At 36.8% G+C, this 22,558-nt stretch overlaps 1 protein-coding gene across 1 annotated transcript in view; it reads right to left on the reverse strand.

Moving 5' to 3' along the window:
- LOC136830734 (serine-rich adhesin for platelets-like) overlaps nucleotides 1-16,881 on the reverse strand; it is a 48,446-nt gene extending 31,565 nt beyond the window's left edge. The window contains 7 exon segments of the mRNA XM_067090541.1: nucleotides 752-893; nucleotides 2,371-2,531; nucleotides 3,595-3,718; nucleotides 4,076-4,187; nucleotides 4,377-4,579; nucleotides 7,069-7,208; nucleotides 16,725-16,881. Coding sequence (XP_066946642.1) covers nucleotides 752-893; nucleotides 2,371-2,531; nucleotides 3,595-3,718; nucleotides 4,076-4,187; nucleotides 4,377-4,579; nucleotides 7,069-7,208; nucleotides 16,725-16,820 — 978 coding nt within the window. The 5' untranslated portion in view covers nucleotides 16,821-16,881.
- Between the last annotated feature and the right edge of the window lie 5,677 nt (nucleotides 16,882-22,558).

The raw sequence follows: 22,558 nt of genomic DNA on the forward strand, positions 1-22,558 counted from the left end.
CATATGTTCGTTAGCTGGGAGGAGAAAATTATCAGTAAGATGTTTGAATATTGCTTTCCTTCTAATTTTCCCAATAAGGTGACACATAAAGTTAACCTTCAGGAGATAACTTCACCAGAGGAGTCTGTAAATGGACAAATAACTGAAAGCTTGAGTATTTCTGCAGTCATTATTCATTAATAACTCTCATTACAAGATATAAATAGGTTTCTTTATTTTTTTTTATGTTTTCAATAACATTACAAGGAAATGGTCTGTTCCACCTGCTCAATCAATTCCAAATGTGTTGTGGTCTTTTTCAATCAATTCCAGTTTCATGAAAATTGAAATATTAGGGAAGAATTCTTGAAGCATCCCACTTTAAAGCATCAAGTGTCAAGAATTATCTATAAAGTTACAGTAATTAAAACAAATGTGACAGTGCACAAAAGAACACGTTATTAGAAAACTGGAAGCAAATCTAACCACTAAAAACAGCCCTTAACCCAAACTACACAATACATAAGGCTTTCTTGAAACAATTTTAATGTTAATGCTTAATTATGGTTAGTGGCAACCTCAATAAGAGTAAATTAGTCTACAAAAACATTGTCAGTACACCTTCAATACACATATGAATGGTACTGATCCTTATAACCATCATCTCAACCACAGAACCAAGAACAGATCTCTATGTGAAATCATTCCCCAGCTGGTCTTGTTAAAAATCATAAAACACAAACAGCGAATAACTCGAAACTGTCATTCATACCTTTTCATGTAATACTCTTGCCATTGCATACAGGTGCTTCGATGACTCAGACAGCTGGATATATTTACGTATAGTTGCTGTGATGGCTGTGTCTTCAACAGATAATGCTTCCTGCACATTACACCATTCATGAAACACAAGGCTGAAAAAATCAAAACAAAACTATGACTGAACAGATTATATAATGCAAGAGAAAAACTGCCAGGGGACAACTACACAGAAATGTTTTCTTTAATGAGAAGTTTAACCCTTTCAATGAGACAGGGCTGTGCAAAGCAATATTTCACTCTGTACACAGTCAATATCATGTTACAATACTCATTTTGGTGTTGTTCTTTTACTTTATTATGGTATATTTGTAACAAGTAAAACTATAAAACATCAAGGTTCAAATCTGCAATAAAATCACAAGATGAAAATCCCCCCCCCCAAAAAAAAATTATGAACACACTACACCCTGACTCAACAGTTGGATTTTGGTGACATAACAATATTTTATAATTAAACCAAAGCGTTAACAAATCACGAAACTATTATCTCTAGACTCGCATAGCTTGCCTCAAGGGTTTTTTCTTTAAACAATGGATGAAATGGTAGAGTTGAAGAAGTTCAACAGCGGTGTGAAGAGACACAAGGAAATGGACAAAGTTTCAAAAGCCAACGTTTAGTCTCATAACCATCTCCCAGCTGATAGTGGTAACCATTTACAGTTGTGTTGAAAGAAAGGGCAGAATGTCTTCAGCTTTTCATTGTCAAGAAACTCCCTAATTATTCTTCAATACGAGAAGAAAGAAATAAAACAATATGATCAACTGACTGTTTCTTCCTTTATACCTCAATGCTTTGGATTATCCAACATTTTTCTACATTCCTGATCCTCATAACATTTACTATTTCTCATACTGGACAGCCAGATATATTTGAATTAAGAATTTTAACAATGTGCAGCGATCACTCTATTCGCCAATAATACTGACAAGAGTACCCATGGAACTTCCCCAAGAGAAAATATAATTCTGAATGCCCAATAGATGAGAAACCTGACAAAAACAACCCTGAACTTTACATCCAATGAAAAATATTACGTTGGAAACACATTGACTAAATCCTGAAATCTACATAAAAAGTATTTGATTCTATAGTTCTCCTATCTATGTCTACGGTAGCAAGAAAACGAACATGATGGAATTAAAACTTAAAAATGAAAGCACAACTTGAATAACCTGATATAGGTGTTCCTTGGAAAATACTAGCCTGACTCTATGACTGTGGCACAGAAAGTGAAAGCGAAGTAGGTGTCATATGCAAGACTGGGCATGCAGAATAGAGGCCACTTAACCTTGACTGATACGCATTGGGTGACCAGAATTACCTCTTCCATAAAAATTAGGCACTGTAAAATTAGTGGGGTTGTTATGATACAAAGATTTCTGATGAATAATGAGACATAAAAGGAGATATGTCCAGCCTGAGTACTTTTAGTATAAAGCAAACTATTATATACACTATGGAAGTTGGTATGACTTTCCCACACATGAACATAAACCCAATGGTTGGAACACTAACCCAGTTGTAAGCTGGATGTAGTATTCAAACAATAAAAAAATACATCCACTTACTCGAAAGCATGGCTATAGTTCTTGACAATTGATGTAGCCAAAAATATCTGGATGGCCAAATCTGCTATTTTTAGCCGATGTTTCCATACTTTGAGCTTATCTTGCTTTCCAACAAGACGCCTGACAAGTTCAACTCCATCATTGATGTCCAGCTTTTTTACCTGTTGAGAATAATTGTGAATCATTTCTACAAATTGTTAAAAAGAAATAAAAGCTTTTCTCCCACCAGTTGCTGATATTTCTAAATTATTCTTATCATTACTGTCATTATAAAAAATTTTTTATGTCAGCTTTTTCCTTCACAGGGTCAGATACGAAATGAATTCTCTACACTCTTTTCTGTGCCGTGCTCTTTCTGTTTGAACATCCATCAAGACCAGACCCTCAGCCACACCCTTTCTCCAAGATGTCCTAGCCCATTGTAAAGGCCTCTGCTCTGATACTTCCATACCCAATGCTTTCCTAACCAAGCATGCCTCATTTTTCTTAAAACACAAACCCCACCTCTATGAAAAATATTACCTCTTTTTCACCCAGCTACTGGTGGGGGGAAAACAACTTTCTTACAGACTTTTCGAATCAATCTAAACAGTTAAGACGAAGTTTGAAGAATAAGCAACACTCATGCACCCTTTGTCTCTTCCTACTTATCAAGCAGAGTAAGTGCCACGCAAACATCCTTTACCTACTATATTTCTACTTACCCAGCAAAGTGAAGCTCAACTGCCTTTCATCTTTTCCTGCTTACTTAACAAAGTGAATTTATCAGACCTTGGTAGCAATACTTCCCTTGTGAATTCTGATATGCCTTTAGGGTTAATTCAATCTGCCACAACCCAATATTCACCAAGAATTTTCCGTTACTTTACTGATACCCACTGCAGTATTTGTTGACGACAACAAACCTTGTTACTCTTAATACATTAAAAAAAGCTTTTATCTGTAATTTATCTATTCTTTACACCTGAAAATAAAATACTGAAGCAAAAAAAAAAAAAAAAATCTTTAAATTTGAAAACCAAGCAGGATGAGGTCAACGGAAATAGATGACAAGTTACAGCTACAGAAGAGAATAACGAAGGATGCTTCAAAGGATGATGGATGGAACACTTAAGTATACCAAGAGTACTTTTCTATGGTGAACCATAAAAAACACACAATAGTGGGTAATCTTTCTACATACACCCTTCTATGTTTAATTTTACACTTAGGTCTGAAACTCACCTCTTCTACAAATTCATTGCGTTCAAACTTGTACAACAAAACAAAATAGAGATCAACGAAATGATTATGATCCTCTTCTGTGTAGAGTGGAACTACCATTCCTTCTGACTGTAAATGTATACATCTGTAAGAGAGGGAATGCATGTTATTTCCCTAAAATTACAACAGTTTGTACAGCATTTCTTCTTAGATAAAGTCCCTAACTTCTAATTTCTACTACTGTGAGAGAAAAAACTGTAACAAAGCAGGTGCTACACTTGTTAAGCTGAATCATCCTAAGAAGTAGGAGCGTATCATACAGAATTAATATCATGCACACCCCTTTTATCTCCTGCTATCCTTCATTAGCCCGACAACCATAAAGGTTATAAAGCACAACGCTCATAAAAAGATGACTTAATTTCCTCAGAAAAATACTGTTCTCCACATGATTTAAAGTACACAAAGTAAGAACATGGAAAAATGCCTCGTCAAAACTTACCTGACACACACTCTCAGCACAAGCAAGGCTAATTTTTCACAGCGTGATTCTACCATTGTGTCAACTCTCACACGCACCACCTCCCACGTTTCACTCGTAACATAATTTATGGCTGGAAACAAGAAATTATTAAACAAATAATCTACTCTGCTTATTAATTTAAATATCCATTAAGATATGAGCATTCTACTGCACACTATTGCACCAAGATATATCTTCCCTGTGTGAAAAAGAATGACTAAAGGCAGCAAAAGAATAATTTTTAGACAAGTATTAAAAAATGGTGTTTCACACCCATTACCTTCTTCATCTGTGATTTCTGCCTCTGAGAGTATTGTCTTTGTCTGATGGCCCCATGGGTCAGAAACCAGTGGCAACAAAGTTCGGCAGAGCGGCTCTAAAACTGAAACCTTCGAGCAGCGTTGTAATGTTACACCTAATCTGGTTTTTACTATCTGTGCAAGTCCAGGCCACTGACCTTGGAGAACCAATCTTAAGCTCCATCTGTTAATTAAAAAATTGTAATAGTCACAACCCTACCTCATGAATTTTATTTTATACTATATGCTAAAAAATAAAAGAATACTTTAAAATCACACTTGTAAACAGGATACACATTTGGTCTGAAGCCAAGATGTTTATATGAGCACAGCAATAAAATTAAGTGATGTATTAAAAGTTTATAGCCAAAATTTTTATAAGAGAACAACAATAACAGAGCAGAGCCAAAACAAAAATGTCATCTGTGGAAACGAGTTGAAGAATTTTCAGTATTTTAAAATGAGTATCTCATACCTAAGCTGCACTGAATAAAAATAATAAATTAAATTCTTTATACATGAGTATGGAAATCAGAACTCTTTACTTGAAATATTCATATTCATATCAAATTTCTTAGCTGCAGCTAGTACATTATACAATCATTCCATTTTTAATGAAAGCTATATTACTATCCTGATTATATTCCTTACTTTCCATTGTGGAATATAAAATTTAGGCCAAAGGTGTAACAGGAGGAAAACCTCGCAGTTGCACTACTAATCAATTGTTAAGAAAGGGTGGACAGCAGGATGGAAGCAGGATGGAAGAAAGAGAATATGAATGGAAGTGCAGTAAAAAGGAATGAAAGGTATTGCAGCTAGGGACCAAAGAGATACTGCAAAACCTCTAGTAATACCTACAGTGCAGCACTATCGAACCTATTGGGTTATTTCCCACTGTGTAGTATTGATGAGACCAACATACTGGTTTAAAATACAATAGTACAGTAAACAAATAACTCAAATTAACGGACAGCTTAGGGGTCTGGCCTCCTACTTAATATGAGATCAGTTAAACAACATAGCCCCAAGTACTGTGAGTATAGACTGCAAATTCACAATCCATATATGATAATATATGTTGTAAGTCTTTCTTTAGGAATTCCATTCCCTTGGCCTTGGTGTGTAACCAACTTGCACACCTACAATCGTCAATTTGGCTTCAGTTACATTTGATTTTACGGGATTTGACTTAATAACAATATCAAATCCAAAGGCTTGATGTTTTGCAAACTGGGTCATTGAAAATTACAATGCTCTCATAGTTGCCACTCGTAAAATGCTGAAAACGAACGTAAAATTACTACATAAGAACTTTTCTTTTTCATGTATTGAGTCTGGTAGTAAAAACTCACTTTTAAAAAAATTTCTCAATTCATTAATTTTCAGCATGGTGACAATGTATTAAAGTACAGCAACCATTCAAGACTTTCTTTAGGAGCTACATTTCTTACGCATTTTTGCATGGTTACTTTTTCAGAAGTGCTGCATTATTCTACTTTAAATTAAATTGCATTAGTGTAAAGTACATATGGAATTACTGTTTTCTGTACTATACCTTCAATATTCAGGTACTGTATAGGTCATATTACTGTATGGCTGTTACTTATCGCATCCTATTACTGTACTCAAAAAAGACCAGACCCCAAAGCATCAAATAAGTCAATGCACTACTGTTTACTATCCTTCCACAAAATACTGTACATACACTTGCCCAGATCAAATAACTAAATGATTTGGTTACAGTCACCACCCTACTTACGAAAATTCAAGTTACAAGTTGTAAGAGTTTTTGCAAAGAACAGATGAACATGAGGAAGAAGAACAACTTGTTCCTTTAACCCTGACCCTGATTATCCCAAGTATTCTTGTGATTAACTACCATGTACAGGCAGTTGCTGGTTATCAGGGGTTTCTGGGGTTCCAATCCGATGGCGTGAAGATAAGTGAAAATCGGAGATAACCGAAGAGCAGTGCCTCTGTTAGGTATGTACTGACACCAATACCCGATTATCGGTGCCAATAAGCAGAAATCAGCACCTATTTCATTGCTAGACAAGCACTGTAAAACCCGGTCGCCAATAACTGGGGACTGGCTGTATTCTTTTTACAAACGTGAGAATACTCATTCATACGTAAAATATTCCTATTAATTTCTATCTTCCTGATTTAACTTGTCCTTTGATGGATTCCCATTTTCTACATTCCCTGTCCCCATAGAGAACATTTAGCATGTATTTTTGTCAATAGATGAAGGTGTGCACTGTTTACTTTGTGAACTTCCAATGTCACACTCTGCTCCTACGAAATTCTCTCCTAGTTTATAACTTTCAAAGCATGGAAAAAATACTAAATTTTGAAAGTTGCATAATCCAAATGTTATTTTCTTATTTTTACCTTTCTAGCATCCAAAACATTTCTTTATAATACTGCATCATTTAAACATGCAGTGAAAACAGTATAATCTACGACACCTGAGTTAACTCAGTAATGTAAACATCAACAATAATTATGTGCTACATATTAAAAACCAATTACTGTAATGAACAACTCATGATATGAACGGCCATCTGGAATGAAACTCGTTCATAAGTACTGTAGGGTGGTGACTTACAGAAAGCTGCACTCAAAGTGAATACAGGTACATAAACGCCTAAAGCTAGAGAATTTTACCGGTACAAGTAGGTGGCGAGGGGTTGCATCTGGCTGACATCTCCATGAACAAAGCCTGCCAATCGTTCCCAGCCAGAAAGAACAGCACTGACACGTGCCTCATAGCTTACACCAGGTCTTTCCAGCTGACTTTCAATTTCCTGTGAAAAGAGACGAAAAGTAATAATTGTTCAGTAAAAATGTTTTTTGCCAAGAGAAAAATCAAAATACAATACCGGAAAAGTAAAAAACACAACTACGATTACATCAAAGCCACTTCTATACGTGATTTAAAAAGAACAATACATCAAAGTAAATGTGGCTTGGCTCAAACGTGGTGCTCACTCTAGTCATAGATATTTGATGAATAATCCAAAACCAAGTTGCTGAACATAAAAGAACCCCATACAGCCATTAATAAAATGCATCGTGATACTGCACCAATTTTTCTATAGTAATTTAAAACCAACTATTAAGCAGCAGATTAACAGAACACATAGAAACTGATTTAACAGCAATAACATATGCGGCAATGTAAAAAAAAATAATGATGACACAAGAGCCAGGACTTGGACTATGTAGCACGAAATCATAATTAGCTCCAATGCTGCATGAAGCAAGGGGCCTCTGTGAAATTCTGTCACTCAGTCTTTCCTGTGCTTTAACTTCACAAATCTCCACTCTTCCCTAGTCTCTTCTCATAGTTTTCATACAAGTAGGTCTGGGTCTTCCACATCTTTAGATGCCCACAGCAGCCAAGAGGACATAATCATTTATTATCCTCCCAGGGTTGTGTGAGAAAAATATATAGGCAATATATACAGTAGTATACAGAGATATATTTAAAGAATGACATCACTTTTTTCCTTTTGCATGGATATTCATGTAACAGGCGATACAATGAGAGAAGGTTCAGCCCTCAAGTAGTTTGAACTCCCATTTATGATTCTAGAAACAGGCACAGATCCTTTTCAACCATGCCAAAGCAGAACATATTCTTCCCCTTGGAAATCAGCCCCACTTGTAAGCCTAACCACTGTCATCTTCATGAATGCTTTCAAGAAAGCTCTCCTGCACACCAATAAAGATGACAGTAAATTACTGTTTCATATATTTATGAACATTAATGTAATTGGCAAATAATGAGAGAGTTAGTTTTTATCATCCAAGGTGCTATGAGCTACATCCACAAAAAAGTATTGAACATGTCACAGTATAAAACTTTTTGCAGCTCTCTTGCACATCAGTATAGATATTGTAAATCATCTATGTGTTATACATTAATATTTTTATGTAACTCAAATGATAGAATATTCTGGTGACCTAAACTGGTTTGAACCCACATTCATGTACTAGAAACTATATGCACAAAGCTTTACCAACCATGTCACATCAGAAACTTGCACCTGCTTTGAAGTCATTGCTGCTGGATAGTCCTGCACCTTGAAGAGTAAGCAACTTCATGGATTGGTGGGCCTTATGGGTCTCTATCTAAATGCTAAAGGTGGTGGTCCAGCAGATCAAGATACTAACTGGCTTGCAGCCAAAGAGGGGCCACTGGAGCCATCCTGAGACTGAGTGACCAGCACAAGGTTGATAACAGATTAGGTTGAAGAATGGGAAAGACGTAGGCATCAAGGTTACTCAGGGCATGCTGGAAAAAGTCCTCCAGAGCAGTACACAGGTCCCTATTTGAGATCAGAACACCAAGTGGCAAGAGGTCATTCAAAAGCATTCCCTAAACCCTGAACAGTGTAGGGATTATTCTATCTCCACAACCTGAGCCTGATGACTATGTTGGGCTGCTACTAAATTCTGACAGTCCAGGGTGTATGTAACCAACAGCCTGACAGCCAGGTGAACCACTCACACGGGCACCTGCTTTCCCAACCAGCACAAGGTGAGGGAGACTGTCCCACCCCCTTGCTTGCTGAAATAGCCTATGCCATCACAGTTACACAACCAATAGCCTATGCCATCACAGTTACACAACCAAGTGACTCATCAACTGAGCCCAAAACACTTAAAAGTGCCTGAGTCTACATGACTAACACTAACATGCCTGGGATGTCTAAAGCTGGGAAGAACAAATAGGATGGGGAAAGATCTGGAGTCCAATGCATCCCTTCTCCAACATAAGACCAACCACAAACCTTAGGCAGGATGAAAACATGGGAAAGACCAACCATGAACCTTAGGCAGGATGAAAATGTGAGGAACAACAACCATGAACCCTAAGAAGGATGAAAACATGCCCCAATGAGCTGAGAAAGCTACAAAAGCCAGAAGACCATCATAGGGACAAGGAACAAGAGTCAGATGCCTATAGCTTTAAGTGTCCTCTTGTATAAGTGAAAAAGAAAGCAAGTAGAGAGAGTGGAGCAGCAATAGAAACTTGACACTTAAAATATGCAGAACATACCATGTTATTCATTAAACATTACAATACTAGCTTAATGGAAGACATCCTATAGCTAGAAAAATAGGACTAAAAATATAAGAAAAACAGAAACACTGAGGAAACAGTCTGCAGATAAAGATGAAATAACAATAGATACTGAAAGGATTAACGTGACTGAATCTTTCAAATATTTACAAGGTGAGAGGAAAATTGTGGAAACTAAAACGACGACATGAGTGACGGAATTTCACAAGGACAATTTGAATCAAATGACATTGTAGGCCATCATGATGCTAAAAAGTTGCATTATTCATTGAAGTACAGAGATGGACTCATGAATATTGAAGTTATTTTATTAGTCTCACAAGTCTAAGAAAATGGAACTGTTGGCAAATAAAAATATAAATAAGTTCTGCAGGTTGTTAATACAGTACTGCAAAACATTAAAAGAGAGAGAACAGTTCCTTGTGGGGGACCTGATTAGACTTTGGGTGGTTGGACAATGCTCCAGTAGCTGATACTTCAAGCATTTGATGCGAGGGGTAGCTATGTAGCCAGGCTACTACATATCCACCTATCTATTCTTGAGCTGACTGCATAGCCAACATAAAGCGATCAGCTTTGTCAAAACCACTGGTAAAGTGAAAATAGTGTCAATTTCACAGTCTGACTCTAAGATTATGATTATTGAATGTTAACTTGATAGCTGTGATGTTTCTTCCCTGTATGAAGACCTATATTAGACAAAATGTTAGTGATTCATGAAAGCACTGTGCAATTTTGGGAAATAGCTCTCACTTTAGCTTAAGAGCTGGCTAAGCGATTGTGTGCTTAAAGATGTCTGCAACATCATTATTTGTTAGCTTCTCACCAGAGGTTATAAAAGTTAATTTTAAGTGGATGGACTTCCTTTACAATTACTGCTTCATGGGTCAATATTTAGTGGCTGGAAGATTGTTGCCACTTCAGTTAAGAATGCAGTTGGATTCAATTACCTTTTGACTTGGATCTGGGGCCGAATACATGGATAAGTACTGCTGTGATAGGTATTCACAATTTTTTTCTTGTGATGTCATAAAGTGTCTATTTACTTATTTCCCTTTTGATTTTTGCAAGCATATGACAAGAAAAACTAGCTCATTTTAAATATGCTCTACCACCTACTTTTTCTTGATTTGGTTTTCAGATTCAAGAAAGTTTGTTAAGGCATATTTTTGATCTAAGGTGATTTCAAATGTAATATATTCCAAAGGCTTGGCTTGAGATTGGTGTCAGCCTTCAAGTCTCTTAAGATTTTGTAGTTTGTCCAGCTAAGAGATTCTTAACTATTGGGAAAGAATTTGTTTGTTGTAATAATCTGAAGGATTTCAGCAGATGAATTGTTTCTTAGCAATTCATCCAAACCAAATTTACCCAGTGGAGGCTGAATGCCAATTAAGACTTACAGGAGGTGTTCCAAGTTGTGATGTGCATGGTCATGGTGTCAGTTGAACATTATTTGCAGTGATACTTGTTACTACTTGGTGATAATGGTAGGATTTATAAAAATTCAGGCAGTCAAGCCAAGCACTGGGCTACTTAAGACAGTGAAAAGGAGTCGGAGAGGTTAGACAACATGGCAATGAAATCCAGAAAATAAAGGAAATGAGTTGCAAGGATCTACAAGAAGTAACAGTTAGAGGTGCTGGAAAACAAGACTGAAGAAAAGGAAGTAGAAATGGAGGTAAAGTAAAAGGCTAAAAAGTGGATGCAAATTTAGTAATACTGTACCTTTAGTGCACCATGTGAGGTGCACTGATGGCTCTAAACCTCCCCCCCCTTGGGGGATGCCAGGCAGCAATTAGGAAGCTGGGGATGCCTTGCGATGTTACTTAAAACATTTATGATTATTTATATAAGTTAAATAGATGCATTCTCTATTCCCAACTGTGTTGGCCACATTCCAAGTGTTATAATTTGTAAGAAATTATAATTTTCACAAATTGATTAAGCCCCTTAGAGTCTTAGTTTTTGGTGCATCACCTTGCAGTGCGACACCTACTCTTCCTTTCCACACTGCATTTGGAAGTTTAAAATCACCCCAGTACCATTATACAGAACTGTATCAAGGGACCCCAGTGAATTTATTTCAGATGTTATATTGTTACAGATAACATTCTTGAAGGACTGCTCAAACAGCATGCCACGGTAAAAATGATCTGGGCTACAATGCTAGAAGGATCTTGGGGGTTAACTCAGTTACATGAATTGCTAAAAAAGAAAATATACTTGTACAGTATTATCATATGCTCTTTTCCTGTGGACAAAACTTTTTTGTGAGATCATGAACAAGAGATATGAAAGGGACAATTGGACTGATTTACCAGAAGCTAACAAAGCCTGAATATAATTAGTACAAATCAATTCAGTTTTTGAGGTGGAATTAATAATATAGAAAATTAAGAAACAGAAAACAGCTGGTTATGATGAATCACTGCAATGATCATCTCACCTTGTATACTAATTAGACTGGACTGTTTGGCAGACTATGGAATGAGAAAACAAAGCCTGATGACTGGGAATTCAAAGGCATAGCATAGGTGCCACAGAAAGATTTATTCTCAATATGATGGAGAAAGAAATTATTACAAATAATTCAAGATAAACAAGCTGAAAAGCAGGAGGTGCATAGATATGACCTAGTGCATCAGAGTATGGAATTTAAAAATCCCCTTCTTAAGGCTGTTGTTGTTGCAAGAAAGCATTTGGCAACATCCACAGATGATGCTTTGCATCACTGCGGCATTCACATTAAATGTGTAAAGCTAATAAAAATTGTCCATGAACGAAGATGATGCCAAGCTGATGCTCATGGAATCTTCCATCACAAGAACTTGCTATTAAAGGGTGGGGTGCTACAAAGGTATGTTGCTTCACCTTTGTTGCTTGTCTTTCTCATAGATTTTAAAATACAAATAGTGGATGGAGATGAAAGAGGTGGTTTAGACTGGAGTAATGAAAGCTGACAGATTTAGATTAAGCAGATGATGCTGTTTCAATACACAAAACACCACAATGCTTGCTTAACAGAATTCATCATATATCATATACATCTAGAGAGGTAGGACTCAAAATAAATATGAGAAAAACTGAAGTAATAAGGGCAGCATATGCACAAAGGGATGAACTAATATTATATAGAGAAAGGATAAATGAGGTTGAATTTTTCAATTATTCAAGGATAATGATATTCAGTACATATATTCTTAAGTTGGAATTTCAAGAAAGACTAATAAAACGAAAATCAAACAATACGCTCACTGAATAAGAAGAGAAATCAAACATATCAAATAGAACATAAAAGTACAATTATACATGTGTCTAGTACAATTTGTATTGCTTTACAAACACATCTCATGGCTTGAATAATGAAACTACCTAAAAGATTATATCGACTGGCGAATAAAACTTAAAAAATAACATTGGGAGTCAGAAGGCAGGACAGGACAGAGTGGGAAATGACACCATAAGGGAAGTTACAGGTTCCATATCTAGAATAGATAACGAAAGGGAGATGGAGATGGCTTAGAACAATCATTCACACAACCCCTGGGAGAGGAGTATGTGATAGTGCTAGCTGGGCTCCTGTGGGTACCAGAAGAGTTCAAAGACCCAGACCTACTTGCTTAAGAATAAGAACTATGAGAAAATAGGCTGGAGATATGTGGAGATTGGTGGAAGACAAAACACAGGAACTTCATTGAGACCTTATGCATCTTACAATGCTGGAGGCAATAATGACTTGACATATCTGAATAACCTATGAAGAACTCAACTTCTCTTACCTTATTATCAAACTGGTCTTCTCTTGACTAAAGGGGAGAGAGAGAGAGAGAGAGAGAGAGAGAGAGAGAGAGAGAGAGAGAGAGAGAGAGAGAGAGAGAGAGAGAGAAACACTACGGTACTATTTCCCTTATATTCCAACCCTCACACATCAACCAGTCAACACACTTAAAAATAAAATCTTAAAAGTTACTGGGCATTCTCCCAAGTACTTGTGGAAATTTTGGTCATCTCAGTGATAGAGTACCAATAAAACTAATTTCAGTGATACCAATAAAGGCCAGCCACAACACTAACTCAATCTGGCAATTCATATGCAATTCCTAGGTCACGTCTGATATCTCTTTCAACAATTATTATAAATACACGAACAACACAACCTACACAGAGGAGGGCCTTGATAAGGAACTCTTCCACCCTGAGAATAGAAGCCATTCTGCAGGATTCATATCATGATCATCCATTCGTAATCAATCTTATCATTTAGGAGATTCTCAGAGTAACACATCAATAACCTCATTTGCTTCACTTCAACTTTTAACTTCGTAATTTTCACCAAGTTTCCAATTTTGCATTATTTACTCATTTCAAACTATAATGCACATACAATCATTATCGGCTTTGTGCATCACTGGAAATTTCCACAGACAACAAATTTATAAACTTGCTGCACACTGCATTACCTTGCCACAAAGTCATGCTGGTCTGCATAACTGTTAAACATAATTGTACCGGTAGGCTATTCTGTTGCCTTGTATTATGACATTTGGCCTGCAACCTCTTGATATATCAACACAGGTGTAAATTTAAATCCAATTCATGAGTCAAGAGGCCCAGTATATTCCTCTTTTCCCTATGATCATAGCAAACATTAGAAATTCACGCCCTTCATGAATGACTTCTAAACAAGCTGTATGTAAACTACTATAACTGAAAGGAAAACTACTGAATATAATTTAACAAGCCCCATAATATCTTCCAAGCAACTCAGTAATTTTATCCTTTTAATAATCAATGCCTGGATTGCTTCAACTAGTTGCGCTAACTCATCCAATGACAATGATTCTAGTTTGAACCTGAACAGCTTAATGTCACGGTGATTGCATGTCCCCACTTTCCTCCTCCACAACTTAAATTTTATTCGATTCACTTTCCAATCACGATATAGAAAAAGTTGAACAACATGTTCTTATGGTGGGGCTGGACAGCAGGAGCTGCTGCTGGCATTACACTTTATCACACATGGGTTACTAAATAATGAAAACTGTAAGGGACAGGTGAACTTTTACCTATATAATACTACATTTCAGCAAAATAGTTTCAAACCTCATTTCAGTAAAACAGTTTAACCTTGCCTAAAATCTCAGCAAGTAATACTTAAAATGCATCCTAACTTAACCTTCCCTATGACTGGTGCAGAAGGCAGAGGCTGAACCCTTATCCTACCTTATATTTATTGCTGACCCTCAGTTTTTGAGGAAGATCTTGTCCTCAAAATGTTGAAATATTACAAACAAATTTTGAATAACTGAAAGTTAGATAAATTTCCTTTTCACTGATAACTATTACTGCTCTAAATGTCTTGTTATTTCACTCAAAAATGTTATGAAAATAGGCAAGATTATCTTTTGTTTCTTGAAAAACCCTACTTGTGTATGAGACAGAGTTGAACCTACCTAACACTCTCCATAGTTCATCTCAATGCTACTTTACATTAAAATATCTGAGGCCAAGTTTCATTTTCTACAGAGGACATCATCTGACATCAATGAGAATCTCAAGGGATGGGGCTAGCTTGACATCATCAGAATCTAAACAAGATTAACTAATAATGTCTACAAGAGAAAGCTTCCCATGTCCAATCCTCACGTAAATTAAGAGTCTTGGAAAATTCTTCAACAAAGATTATTTTACTGGTCTGCAATGCACTGTTAAATATGTGAGACCATTCCCCAATGTTTTAGGACCCCCCTCAACTTTTATTTATATTTGTGCTTCACCCACTAGCCTAAGGCCTTGGAAATAAAAATTTCAATCTAGGTTAGCCTCAACGTGGGAAAACTATTACAAGTGTCTAAATACTTTCAAGAGAACCCCAAAGATTGTAACATGGTCACTCTCTAGCCTAATCTTACAAAGCAGCTTGACCAGACCATTGAAACATGCTTCAAAGCTTTTCTTGACCTACCATCATTCAATCATACTGGGACTATTAATAACCCTTAAACACCAGACATATTCTATGCTACGCTAGGTCTGGGGAATGTTGAACGAGATGTTTTACCATTATCCAAGCCTATTTATATTTCTTACACGTATACTTTGACAGTTGGATAGTTTCTAGACCCAACTTCAATGGCAGACAAACAAAAAATAGTAAACAGCTTTAAACGGTGCAGCCTGAAGTTTGCCGGGAGAAATTCACTAAAGCATGGGTGAGACGCAACCTAAAACCCCTTGACCCTTAAGATCAAGCTGTTCACTTAACAAATGGCAAAAATAGTAAGCTGAATAACTGCCTTGTCTGCAAATCTAATATATGTTATGACTGTAACCTTACAAAAACTAATAAAAATATACTAAGAAATGGCCTAACCCTAGGATAGAGGCTAGTCCATGTTAAACATTTGGGGTCATTAGCCTCCTAAAATCCACTACTCACGGATTTTTTGTATTCTGAAGCAATTATGATTTGCATATGCTTAGCCTAAATCTCCCTTGAAGAAAGAACTCCACTAACTGCATGAACTGGGCTAACCTCGCTAAATTAGGCCTGGGCTGAATTGGGCCTAAAGTAGATTTAGGCCTACAGAAAAACATTTGGCCCAACTTACTTTCACCCCATCTACCAAAATGCAACCCCTAATTAAAGCGAAATGACCCCACGCCCTAACAAGAGTTGCCGAAAAATAATGGCACGGTCCCCCGGGCCATAAATTTACATAAATACAGCATGTAAGACGGGCCACAAATAATGTAAATATTACGATTCCCGATAAAAAACGAAATTTTAAATTTCCTCAAGCCTTCCCACAGGTGAAAAATAGCCGCTCACACGACAGACCGTCGGAGAGATGACAAAAGGTCAAGTTAATCTGTCGAATGTGACACTCATGGGTCACAATCAGGCTTTACTTAATTCCGCTACGTGACATTCATCAACCTACACTCGGCTGGTTACAGTAAACAATGCCCTCATTTTTTACCATTTTCCTCCCAGACGCGACTTTTCCCCATAAATCGGTCCGTCCTTCCTTCAGCGACACTTTATTAATTTTACTACGGCGTGCGACCGAACAATAAGCGCGATAAAGTGAAGAAATCAATCTAATTTCCATCCAAAACAACAAAATGTTCAATCTGTCAACAATATTTCATCAACGCAGAACTCGCGCGGATCCCCATGAAATCGACCCCACTCATTTTTATCGAGGCCGTGCACGCTCCAACTTACTTGGTGAATAGTGGAAAACTGCTTGCTCGTCTCCTGTAAGGCAGAATCGTCATTTTTATTGTCACTTTGGCCGCCTTCATCTTCCGAAGCAGCCATCTTCCTTTTTCACAGACTCACAACCAGAGCGACCTTTTGATTGGTGGAAGCCCGAAACTCAACTCCGATCATTATGATGTTTTGAAATAAGAATGTGTGTTTATTTGAAAAAATTTTCCGCCATTTCTATCGTACATTAGCATATAAATTCTATTTGTTTGTAATAAAATCTTGCAATATTCCCTACACTAACTTCCCTTCGAAACATCAATGATACTTCTCTTAGAATGAACATTATAGGAACCTCTCAACGCTGTTGTTGTTATTGTCAGCAGACGATGACAGGCTGTGAGGTTGAAAGGATGTAGTCGTATTGCCCTAATTTATTATGCATCTTGCATGTAATTAATTAGAAATATTAATGTCGAAACATTATACTTCCTTACTAGCTATGGATGTAACTTGTAGACCTTAATACATCATCAGCAATTTTGTTTTTCTTGTATAAGGAAATTAAAAAACTTGAAGAAGAATTATTTACGATGCGATTATTACATTTGCAAGAAAGGCACATTACACCGATTCTTTAAAATGTGAAATCTATAAAGTAGGCAATATTGTCGATTATTTTGTAAAAATTTCCAATAAAAGTTCACTATAATTGTTTAGCATATAAAGGTGCGCTTGTCCATTCACTGAAATGGGAAGCGATAGTGGAGGCGTAACCAGTGTGGGAAAGAATAAAGGCGTAACCCGCACTCCGGTTACAAAAGTCTACTGTTGCAATGAAAATCAGGGCAAAGTAAGCCGCTGAGGTCATTCTGACATTTCCCATTTATAATCAGACATCTAAACATTATCATTTCATCGTTTTGATAAACTTTCACTCAAATGAACCATCTTTCCGTCAGGAGTCACCTGTCATGTCAAAATAGGACGCTTATTATCTGACCGCCGAGTCACGAGAGCATCTCACCGTTTATCGTATTAGATTGGCAAGATTAAAAATATTCAAGACAAGACCCCTCCAGCGAACTATGCGTCAACTGTTAAATCTTACTGTGGAAAAATAACGATAGAAAATAAAACTTTACTCTTGTAATAATTTCGTTTAAGAAAAAGAACTTGAATTAAAACTTGCGGTAACACTTGGGCGAGTGTGGATCACAGTGCCTCGTGTGTGTGTATGTTTATGCTATGTGTGTGTGTGTGTGCGAAGACAACCTCTTTCTCTTAAAACAAAGTTTTTCGCTGGAAAAGTAAGTGTTAAACATCCCGACCAAAGACAAGCAAGCATATATATTATAATTTGAATAATGTTCGACTGTGCTACTTGAAGATGGCAAATTCCCTTCAACAAAGTTTCACCCTCTTTCTGCTTTTATACATCCATTTATTTTTTCTAAGACGAAAACAGACTTAAATTTTTTTTAAACCCCTTCAGTTACATAACAAAAATTATCGTGGTTGGAGGCCTGTAAAAAAATCGTACCTCTCACAATCACATAAAACCACAGAGAGTAGGCCTAAAGTTCTCTGTCACCCATGATTATAACACATGTACAGTAACTAAGCAGAATGGTTAAATATGCAGAACTTACGTCACTGTGGATCGTCCAGATCTCTTGCGGAATTGCCAGCCGGTCAGACATCATAATATCCTAATCTTTCAAAACAGCGATGTGAAGACTTGGTAATAAAGTTTATTGACGCATGCGCTGTGGTTTCCAAGGCGCGCAATATTCAGCAGTTGGCAATTATTCGTGTTATGCCAGTTTACAGAATTAGTTATAAATTTCACATTTTGACGTTTTATTTTTTCATTCATTCTCCTTTTTGGTTAAACTAAGATTTCTTTCATTCATTCACCTTTCAAGTTTTTGTCTAATGCTGTTTATCTCTTATCTGTACCTTCCTCAAGAAACACTGCCACTCTCTCCAGGTTTCGCTTCTCTGCTAAGCTACCCGAATTCATTTATCCGAACGACGTTCCTGTGTGTGTCCAGTCCCTTTCTGGAAACTGCCATTCTTTAATCTCTGCAGCTTTGGTTACCCCGTCAGTGAACCGCTTCTTTGGTAAGTGCACTTATCCTTTTTGCTTTCTTTCCCAAAATCAGGCACTGAACGTGTTAGGCAGCCGGTAACAGCATATAGGTTTCTACCCCAAAAATACGGTGGTTATCAAAATTCTTCACATATTAACTGAAAAAGGCTAAAACGTAGAACACTATATGATGCCAATTTCCTATATGATGCCAATTTCCTTCAGGTCCTACCCCGCCCGCGCTCACACAAACTTGTCTGAAACAGAGGCAAACGAGCCAGTATAGCACGTGATCCAAATGTCAACCCATAGTACCACCAGTTTCTATCCTTTTTATGTTTATCTACAAAAATCTGATGCGATTAAACCGCTGAATTTTTTCATACATGAGTCGTAACTCTGCAGCCGTCCTTCATTGGGCAAATCACCTGCTCTATATTTCCTTAAAGATTCCGAGGTATGAAAAAACTATATTATTGAACCTGCTGTACATTAATTTGGTCACTTTCATGGGTCCCAAATGACCAGTTCTACTCAGGAACTTCTTTCTTAGCTTTCCCATGTTTAATAATCTGCTTACTAAACTTGTGTTGTCCCTGTCTGTCGGTTTTATTTATTAATTTGTTAATTTATTTTTTTCTATTCTAATAACTGATTTCTTCTGTATTTACTCATATCTGCTGTTACTTCTTTCAAATGAACACCATATTCTTTGGGAGCTTGAATTTCAAGCCAATGGCTCCTGTGGGCTTGTTACATATGCATAGGGTTCATCTGAATATAATAATAATAATGTGAAATTTGACAGAATGGCATCATGTTCTATTTGTACTTAACCCGTTTAAGCCGATATGCAGTTATTTCGCTCTAATGCATTAGTTTTGCAGGTTTATTCTAATGGTGAGTGACCCCCTCATATCCATTCCAGGATTGTTTTTTTCATTTAGTTTTTCTTTCTCTTCCTTGGTAATCTTGGATCTATTGGCCGCCGAAGGGACGCTGCAAAGAGCCTTAAGTAATGCCTACAGTGCACCGCATGAGGTGCACTGATGGCACCAGCGTTTGACTGTTGTGCTCAGTAGTATTTTCCCCATATTGGTATTCTGCTGTAGCTGGTGGGTGGTGAATTTCTATTTTTTCTTTGATGTTATGAGGCATGACAGATTGCATTTTCTAATATTTGTTCTCTATTTTCTTCTACATCATCTTCCTGTTGTGAATTATTATTATTATAATAGTTGTCTAGGTCAAGTTCTTCAATGACAATTAAATTCCTTTTGTTTTTCCATAATGAACGAGGAGTTATGAGGATGTGGTCATACCATGCTATTGGTTCTTTTTGTTTTACAACTGGAGATTTAGAAAACCTGCTTTTTTAGTTACTTTTTTGTAAGAGGGAATTTTTTCCTAAAGTCTAGTATCGATGTAGCACTTCCAACTCCAATTTAGCATCTTTTCCTGCCATGCCTGTTCTTATCATCAGTTTGAATTCTGTATTATATTTATACAACAATATGTAGAATGTACAGTTTATTCTTTACATCTTGCATAATGTTCAGGTCCACAGTTAAGCCTTTATGGGCAGTGCAGGTCCTGTTCCTGGTGTGTTCTTCACATCTACAAACTGTATTAACTCTTGAACTATTCTGACCAAGTATTTTTATGTTTTGTGGTAGATTTTGTCCACTGAATTTAATTTTTGACATTTTTTCACCGTAATGCTGTTTTTTTTTAATGGGATTGATATGACTGCTATACTTATAGGTCCTGGATATTACCATATTTTAATTTTAATGATCCGTGTTGAATGTTCATTCTGGCCATTCTCTTTCCTCTTCAAAGAAATAAGAATTACATTCCACTGGATGTAATGAAGTGTACCAAAGCTGGTGACTGTTATTTTGACTCCTTGTATTTCTTTGATACAATAAAAAATAGAAGACCGAGTTGTAGTGATTGCTTCGGTCAACCATTCATCTATTTTTTGTGGTCTGCAACACATTTCCCGTGTTGAACATAACCTTAGTAACTTCTCAAGAACTGAGGGATGACAATTTCCTATGAGCTTTGAGAACTATAAGCCTGGACCAGTTATATGTTCCAAGTATATGCTCAAAATAATGGCGTTGGATCAATTCCCAAGTTTCTTTCCTCTTTTGTAGTTTTGTTGATGTTTTGCCAGAATAACAATATTGGACCTCTCACTTCCTGGGGATACAAATTGGATTCTGTGTTGAGGGCAAGGTTTGACAATTCTTCTGCCTTGCTTAACCATGTCAGCTACTCCTTCATGTTCTAGGAGTGGCCAGAAGTGTATTCAAGGCTGGGCAGGGAGTCGACTCCTGATGGTCAATCCTGATAAGACATTGAGCAAAAAAATGAGAGGATAAAAGGTTAAAAAAAAAAAAATGCCTAGCTGACTTACAACAAATTCTTGGGGCCAAGCTAAGAGTCAGCATTAAGCAGTTGTTCTTTAAAGGTCCCTACTCAATGGCAAGGCACTAGAAGTCTACGGGAGGAGTCCCTTGGTTCTACATCTAAAAGTAGTTGATTGATGTAACAATGAACCTACAATAAATCAGTTTAGAACTATCCACAGATATCTGAATTGATCCAAAGATGATTTAGTAAAGCTGTATCTTGAGTTAAAATTAGAAATGACTGATGCATTTACCCTGTATCTTCAACTGTCCTGATATTTGAAAGAAACACAATCACTTAAGCACCTGAACATTCTTTTTTAATACTTTTTTCTGTACATGATTTACTTTTTGAGTGAACAAATCTTCATGAAAACTTTGAGTCTGATTAAAAATTTAGAATAGCACCTTTCTGTACATCAATCACAGTTGACTTGAGTCTGCTGAATATTTAAAAATAGGTGACCAGAAATGGCTTAAGACTTGTGGATTCAATAGTTGCATATGACATTCCAATTTTCATCAAGTAAACTTCATGGAGATCACCCATCAGGAAGATACAGTACAGCACAGCATACGGTGCAGTACAAAGCTTTTTTATATATTTATAATTAATATGCAAATATCATATTATAGTACATATTACTATATTAAAAAGACTGCTAAATTTTTAACTATTGAAACTTCCTGTACAGTATATGCACATTAGTGACATTTTGGCCTTGCTTATTGGGGTATATAGGGTGTTGGTCAGTTTTTAAAGGGCTTATTCGACCTAGGTCATTTTTCAACTCAAGTTGCATGTCTTGCAATGAACAAAAGATTTCATGTGAAATGTCAATGTGCATAAACCATGAGTTCAGGGCATCCCAGGCACCAACCATCTGCTGCATACAGATATACATACACTGAACAGGAAGGTAACAATGACTCTTTTCTGCACACCTCAGCAGAGGTATGAACATGGGGAGAGTCCAAGACAACCCTCTTGGTTCAGAGGTACGTGGGGAGACACTGGTCCTCAAGCACACATCTCATCCACACGAGAGCAAATTCTTTTGCCAACCCCTGAAGAAATAAAGCGCTCACTCAATGTCCAACGAAACTTCTTGTAAGAGGGCTTACGAGTCCTCTTCCTCTTCTCCTTCCCATGGCAGGAAGACATAGATGAAGATGGGGAAGAACTCACTAAAAAATCAAGAGCCTACTTGACAACCATATGGTTTCAACATTAAACATTCTCTTGTGATGCCATTTGACTTCAACAAGGAATTCTCTTGAGAGGGTCTCACAGATGGCACCAAGAAGATACAGTTAAGCAACAGTATACTGAC

This window comes from Macrobrachium rosenbergii, chromosome 47 (assembly GCF_040412425.1).
Source record: "Macrobrachium rosenbergii isolate ZJJX-2024 chromosome 47, ASM4041242v1, whole genome shotgun sequence".
Lineage (NCBI taxonomy): Eukaryota > Metazoa > Arthropoda > Malacostraca > Decapoda > Palaemonidae > Macrobrachium > Macrobrachium rosenbergii.